This window comes from Fragaria vesca, linkage group LG3 (genome assembly GCF_000184155.1).
Source record: "Fragaria vesca subsp. vesca linkage group LG3, FraVesHawaii_1.0, whole genome shotgun sequence".
NCBI lineage: Eukaryota > Viridiplantae > Streptophyta > Magnoliopsida > Rosales > Rosaceae > Fragaria > Fragaria vesca.
In genome coordinates this window covers 26,362,771-26,370,595 of record NC_020493.1, presented here as the reverse complement: position 1 = coordinate 26,370,595, position 7,825 = coordinate 26,362,771, and the positions used below count along the sequence as shown (strand labels likewise).

The 7,825-nt window shown below is 35.0% G+C and overlaps 1 protein-coding gene and 1 pseudogene across 1 annotated transcript; both read left to right on the top strand.

Annotated features, from left to right (window-relative positions):
- The first annotated feature begins 444 nt into the window (after nt 1-444).
- Nucleotides 445-2,382, top strand: LOC101301958 (adipocyte plasma membrane-associated protein-like). The gene is made up of 3 exons (XM_004296230.1): nt 445-524; nt 649-816; nt 1,669-2,382. Exons 1-3 carry the CDS (start codon nt 445-447, stop codon nt 2,069-2,071), a joined length of 651 nt encoding a protein of 216 aa, XP_004296278.1. The 3' UTR covers nt 2,072-2,382.
- Nucleotides 2,383-2,897: 515 nt separating this feature from the next.
- Nucleotides 2,898-7,825, top strand: part of LOC101301665 — a 5,425-nt pseudogene continuing 497 nt past the window's right edge.

The window sequence follows — 7,825 nt, the reverse complement described above, 5'->3', positions numbered from 1 at the left end:
CATTGTGTATATATATATATATATATATATATACACAGAAAGGATCAGAGGCGGACGTCCACATTTTAAGAGCTGTGCGGACGTCCGCCTCTGAACGGGATATATATATAGCTCAGTGTTTTACGCCTGAATTTCCAACTGATTTGGACCTTTTGCTTCCTGTCACTCTGGTGTTAGAAGTAGACTATGTAGTAACTTGTCCGTCAGTGTCTTAGGGTGATATGTTCTGGAACTTCCAAATTAATAGATATTTAGTATAGACATTACAAAAAAAACAAAAAAAAAACCCAACAACAACTACATGACAGAAATGAAGTGAAAGAGATTGAAAAACTGAAAACGAATTTTATAAGAGACGCCTAAAGGAAAGTTTTTAACTCAAGAATTCTTTGAATATTCTAGTTATGGATTAGAAGGACAATACGTAATCCGTGTATGTCGTATATGGTAGCATGGTGCCAATTTACAGAAGTAACCCCTTTCTCTTATTCAGTTGAAGAGCAAAACCCTGTTCTCTTTATACAGTGACAATCTTATGGTGTTTCTGAGGACCTTTATCTTTTTCGCGTTTTTTTTTCCTGTTTATAATTTACATACGACATAAAGCATTATTATTAGTTTGAGCTATAACAGAGCCTTTTCATTCAGGAACTTCCTGCAGTTAGTTTTCTCTGCAGATGATTCTGGCAGGGTTCTAAAGTACAACCCAACCACCAAGGAAACAACTGTTCTCGAAAGGAATCTCCAATTCCCAAATGGTCTGTCCCTGAGCAAAGATGGTTCCTTCTTTGTTTTTTGTGAAGGAGCTAAGGGGAGGTGAGTTGATATCTTATTTCTAACTCGTTCAGATTTATTGTGCGTCTTCCCTTGTTAAGGTAGATATGCAATGTGTGAGTAGGGTATATGCATTAAAAGGAGAAAGGTCTCTTATTATTCCCCAATAAATCTGTGCAATTACTTTGCTCATACAGTCTAATACATTTGCTTCTTTGGGTTGAAATCAAATTTTAAATAAATGATTTCTCAAAGATCCTAGAAACGGTTTCCTGTTATTTATTTATTCATAACAATCTATGACAATTAATCGAACAGGACACACTATGACTCTCATTCAACTCCTCAATGATCCTTAATAAGGACATATGTATTGGAGAAGCCCATTACTAGAAATAGGTGGACAGCAAAAGTTAAAATAAACCAAGTTTTAATACCATGCCTACTTTCTCTTGAGACAGACTCAATAATATGAAGAACTCATATTTATGTTAGAAGTTAGATTACTTCCATGTAAACCTTTGCCATCTTAACGGAAAGTGCTTTTGAAGGCAGGCAGGTAACTACTGGATAATGGAATATCTACTGAAAGTGCACCTTAAAAGCAAAGCGGTTATAACTGATTAATTACCAAGTTCCTTTTTCTATCCTGGCATGTTCCTTTCAAGAGAAGAATGAGAATTAACAACTGGAATTTCTTGCTATATGAATTTAGATATGTGATGCAAGGACACGAATACCTTTTACTTGTACCCTTACAAAATGAACAGGCATTAATTGCTAATAGGACTATGCCGACTATTTTATTTTTTGCAGCTAGCTTAGACTATTACAGATATTATTAGTAATCGTTTACATTTACTATTCACTAATGAAAGTTTGTTAAATTTGTAGATTACGCAAGTATTGGTTGAAAGGTGAAAAAGCAGGAACTTCAGAAGTGTTCGCTGTGCTGTCTGGATTTCCTGACAATGTCAGAACTAATAATAATGGTGAATTTTGGGTAGCACTCCACTGTCGCAGGTCCATGTACACATATTTTTGTGCCTTATTCCCAAAAATAAGAAAAGTGATACTCAAGCTTCCCATTTCAGCTAAGATTCAGTTCCTGCTTCACATTGGGGGCTGGCCTCATGGAATTGTTGTCAAGTACAGCCCAGAGGGTAAGCTTTTGCAGATTTTGGAAGACAGTACAGGAAAGGTTGTTAAAGCTATTAGTGAAGTGGAAGAAAAGGATGGAAAACTATGGATGGGAAGTGTTTTGATGCCCTTCATTGCTGTCTACGACCTATCTTAAGAAAAAGAGTTCGTTTTTGATGCCCTTTATTGTTATTAGTTCATACTCTAGAGGTATCTGCTTCGACAACTTCAAGCAACCACCCCTCTTTCCCTTCTATTAACACCATTCTCATGGTCACTTTGTTCCAGTATACGTGTTAGCTTATTTCACTTAATATTCAGTATATTCACCATGCACTTGACCAAGTAATTGTAATATCTTTCTAGAATTAAAAGAGAATGTGTAAGGGGTCATGATGATTTCAGACATCTAATGCCAGAAATATCGCATTTATTACGAATATGAACTTTTTAACAGTTCATCAACTGATCAACGTGCGCTTTGCTTAAACTCCAATCTAAACCTGAAAATTGTATCTCATGGTAAAGATCTTTGAAGAATTTCAATTTTGTTTCATCTAAATAGAACAAGAATGCAAATCAAACTAGTAATTCTACAAAAAAACCAAAAATTCAACGTTTGAAGAATTGTGCAAAATTTATGTAGCCTACTTTATAGGGATGGGTATCGACTGATCCCGGTCCCGTAATTATTTTCCAGGACGGGACATTATGGGAGTGTACCATTTTTCAAACTTGAGGTTATCCCGAAGGTCCAGAAACTCAAACAGGAACGGGATGAGACGATGACCAATTCGGGAGAGTGGATCTGAGGATGTAATGGGATTGCAATGCACGACTAAAAAAGAGTTTGCAGTGCTGTATTAGCGGCTCTAGAGAATGATTAGTTATAGTTGCACGGTTGCACCAAATAACACCGACCCTGTGACGGAAGCCAAACATAAGCCTCGTGCAGTCATTTCTGAAGCAAACACAAAGAAGAGATGAGTATTAGAAATGCGTGGATCTTCATCGTCATCACCTCAGTTCGTTACAAATCGCTTCAAGGATTTCTGGGGTTCATCAAGCGTGATAGGCCTCTTCCCTCTTGGTCCCACTCTGATGTTCAAGCCTTCATTGCTTCTGATCCCGTTCATGGTCCCGCTGTAATTCTCTATCTCCTTCTCACTTTGCTCTTTGTTCTTTATCTATTATTCTTACTTCACTGTGTATTTTCTTATGTTATGTTGTTCGTTTTTAGGTTAGTTCATCTTTGTTTATGTGATTATCATTATTGTGATTGGTTTTTATAAAGGCAATAGCTTGTGCTTTGTTTGATTTTCGTTTTTTTTTTCTCTTTTCACTAAGAGAAAGAAAGTGTATTTGGGTGCTTTTGCAGATTTATATTCCCCACAACACAGTATTGTAAATTTTAGTAACTCAACGCGTCCACATACAAGCCCCTACAACCCTAAACCGAAAATTGATGTAATATACAATTATCTGCCTAAGTAGGTTGAATTAGAATCATTGTAGATTGTAGAATGGACATAGGTATTGTCGCTGCTGAGACCATTCTTACTAATTCTTCTTTTGTTTAATCCCCATTTGGGGGGTTTGGATATTGTTTAGGAACTTCTGAAGGATTTCAACTTTTAAGGTTAGCATCTCTGGTTATGTAACCCTGGGGACTTTAAATTCGTGATTGTGAAGCAACTGGTGTGAGAAAATAAGGATATTGATCATGTTCCTCGCAAACTACTAATGATCACTCTGAAAAACATACTTTTTATCTAGTGTATTATGCATTTTCCTGCAAATCATTTTTTGAGTACATGTCCTATATGGTTACAGTTCGTATTATGTATAGCTAAGATGGTCTTTTTTGTGTGAAAGAAGATCAAGTGACCTGTTTCTCCTTTTCAGCTGAAGACAGCTAGGGAAGCAGCAAATTTTGCGGTTACAGGAAGTATTATTGGAGCAGTATCAACTTCTTGATTTGCGTGGAGATATTCAAGGAGTTTACATGGTAAGCTACTTCCTCTTGTTTTCTGTGTTTTTATTTAACACTCGCCTGCTCGAACAAGTACATAAAAGGATCTATGGAATATGGATGAGATGTGTCTAGGTATGTGAAATTGGCTTTAGTTGCATTTAGGAGTATTACTATGAATATAGTTTCACTGATTTAGCTGGCCATCAATTGAGTGTCTTCTTATTTCACCACTTTCTACTGGCCCTATATTAATCAGAATCCAATTTTTGGAAGATCAGCGTGGCTAGTACTGAAAAAAAGAAAAAGGAAGCGTATTGCCTGTGCTAGTTTATGTTTACTTGCTAAATTGGCTGGTGCTTATGCACATGTATATTATGGAATGGCTGACATGGTGTGTAATGGCCACAAGTATGAGAAAATATTTGTCCCTGTTTTACTGACTTGTCAGGTCCCTTGTTCCTCTCTGGAATTTCAAGTTGTGTTGTTCATCCTTTCATCTTGATGTTCTTTTTTCTTCTCACATGCAGCTACTTGTAGTATACCAGCCCACAAGTACTCTTTCCTTCTTTTATGCTAACCTTATACATAGTTCTGCATGTGTTTGAAGTTTAAAGTACATTCAACTCATACTTTCCTGTTAAAAAAGTTTAAAGTACATTCAACATATGCATGATCAATACTAAGAACGTCATTGTAGAGATTAAACCAGGACCTCCTTATAAGAATAGAAGTGCAACCCAGGACCTGTGTTGGTCACTTTGACATTGTGTCCTGCAAATATATACAGTGGACAATATTGCATCTTGCTTGTACTGGTTGTAGTCGGTTATGTTGAGTTTTTTGTTTAGTTTGAGATAGAAGTGCAACACTAAGTCTGTTATGTTGTCTTTTGAAATGGTATTGTGTTTTTCATTTCCAAAAGACATACTTAGTGTTGCCTGCAGCATTAATCCTCAAGTTTTCAAGTTTTGGTACAGTTGGATAAAGATTGGTTGTTAGTGGCTTTATATTGATATGTGGAAGTGTCTAGGGATGAGAAGACATTGCACTTCATTCCTATTTCACACACTTAATATTGATTTGTGTTTGTAAGCAACATCTCCTGGTAATTCTAGTCAGTTATATTAATTATAGCAAATGACGGACATATATCTCAGAGATTTATATGGCACCTGTGTCGACAATTTTAACTCGCGAATATTAATGTTTAACCATAACTATAACAATCGGAGATACACTCTTTTTCTGCCATATAGAAGGTTGTGTTGGAATGCAACAAAACCTTCAATTTTTTTAAGACTATTTATTGTATGTAGGTTCTTGTCTGGCTTTTTTGGCCGGAGGTATCTTTGGTTGGACATTTGGGCAGGAAATTGCCGGAGCAGATTCAGTGCACCGTGGTGCACTTGGACCGCTGACAGATATAAACTGACGTTAGTCAAACCCAGAAAAAACAAGCACAGTAAAAAAACCAAAGAATCCAAAAACAATTTTCGTAAAACCCCAACCAAATTCAGAAACATGTAGAACATGGGGAGTTGAACAATTTCCATATCTCAAGCAAGTCAAACAGCCGCCGGATTCGTCGGAATTCATTTCGAAACACCGGCTTCGCAGAGATTCCGGCCGACTATTCTTTCTTCTTATTCGGCTATGGGAAAAACTATAACCATGAAGAGATCACCCGACGAGGAGAGGAAGTGGAAGGCGGTGGTCCACCTCCGAGACCGGAGGAGGAAGAAGATATCGCAGGATGATAACTTAAGGTAGATGGGATCGGGGTGATAAAACTGAATCTTCTATTGAAATCTGGTGCGCCCGTTTTCATTTTAGGAGGGTGTATTCAATCTAGATTTTAAATGATTTTGACAAATTTTAAATAATCCATAGATTCTTATAGATTATGAAGACTCTACGGATTCTTTTAACTCCATTTAGACTTTAACAGATTCTATCATATTTGGTTGATAAGATTGGTTTGGATTTTAACAGATTCATGTGGACATTCAAAACTTCAAACACTCTTATTTTTTCAAGTTATCCAACGATCAAAACCTGTTTTATATGATTACAAATCAAGATATATTCAAGAGTACACTTTTGATAATGAGTATTAAAGATTTGTCTACAGCCCATTATGCAATCTCAGCATAATAGGTCCTATTGTGCATCATCAAAACTTCCTGCTCCTTGACATTTTGGAAAACAAACTTCTTGAAATGATTGGGAAGATAATGGCGAGTCTTCTTGTCAGAATAATAACCAATGTTGAGCATCAGATCTTGAGGTTGCTTTAAGGCCTCTTGCACTGCTCGACCCTCTTCTTCACGATCGCTTTCTTCAACAACAGACCACCATTTTCACTTACCCCCTCCTCCTTGCTAACATCTGGATGATACTGTAGTAGGTAAGAATGAATCTTATCAGTTATTAGCCTTTCTCATAAACTTGGCAAGTGCTTTTGCAAATATATGGGAACCTCCAAACCACATGAATGCAGTAGAAAAAAATGGAAGGTCCAGATCGTAGCACATGATTTTTTACTTAATTTCTTTTTAATTTAATTCATAACTTCCTAAAATCACTAAACTCTCAACTAATTTCTTTTCAGTAATTCAAAAACTTCCTATTATAAAATCACAAAAAAAATTTAGGATATCTAGAAAATCTCCGAAAATGCTCAAAAATAATTTACTAAGTATACATCACAATGTTACCTTTTATAATTTTTTAATTTAAAATAGAACATGTATATGTAGTTCATGATAATGTGGTCTATCATGTACATCACATTTCAGTTTTTATGTACTCGATCTAGGGAAATTCTATGGTACCTACCCGTATGTGATACCTACATTTACAAATGTGACAACATATTTGTAGTCAAAGTGGTAATGCTGAGTCATATTGTTTATAATCTTGTTCTAATAATTGTAATTACAAAATGTACAACCATTTTACAACTTTTTAAACAAATTGTTCCCATAGTTGTAATTTTGTTTAACTTCATGTAAATAGTGTAAATAAATTTGGTAAATTTGTTCTCAATGTTGTAATTTGATTCATAACATTGTAACTTTTGTTCAAGTATATGTAAAATAAAAGTATGATATACATCCCAGTACTATAGCTTGTCTCATCGATCTAAATGGCTCATGTTTTTCTTATTTTTTAAAATATTTTTTTAATTCAGAAACTTCTAAAAATATCTAATAGCTTGGTTAGTCAAAAAAATAATCCAAAAATATCCACAAACTCACGACATTGTGTATATTTAGCTTTGTGAAAGTTTTTGAAAGACACTACACTCCCGAGCACCAATTTAATGATTGAGATTGTAAACTAATTTGTGGACGATCTTTACTTGGCTCGAAAAAAGTTTCGGCACACACATTAATTCACTTTTATCCCCATCGACATTGTAACCATTAACAAACAAAGCATTAACATCTTTTACCGATGTAAAAAAAAAATATCAAAAATCAAGTCCACTGTTAAACATTAAACTTATTATTAACGTGTAACACATAGGTGTGCATTATGTAGTTCGAACATGTCATATAATACAAGATTGATATATGGCCATTGTCCTGAAATGTTCTTACTTCCTTTTGATTCTTGATGATTCGACCAGTGTTACTTGAAACACGGAACTATTCTTGATATGGCGATATGAATTCGCCATACTCTAGACTCTCTAATATGAGGGTATGTGGTATGGTAGGATATATTCGTTAATTTTAATTAAAATAAATTAGTTATGATTCAAATTCTCATGAAAAATAATAAATAGATAATCATAATCCTAATAACAAATTTTTCACACGTCTACCAAGATATGCATGAGTACTAAGAGATCCACATTATGACTCCCTTAATCATCATGGGTAAATAGGTAAATTTTTATAGTTATTACGTTTTGAACATAATAACAAT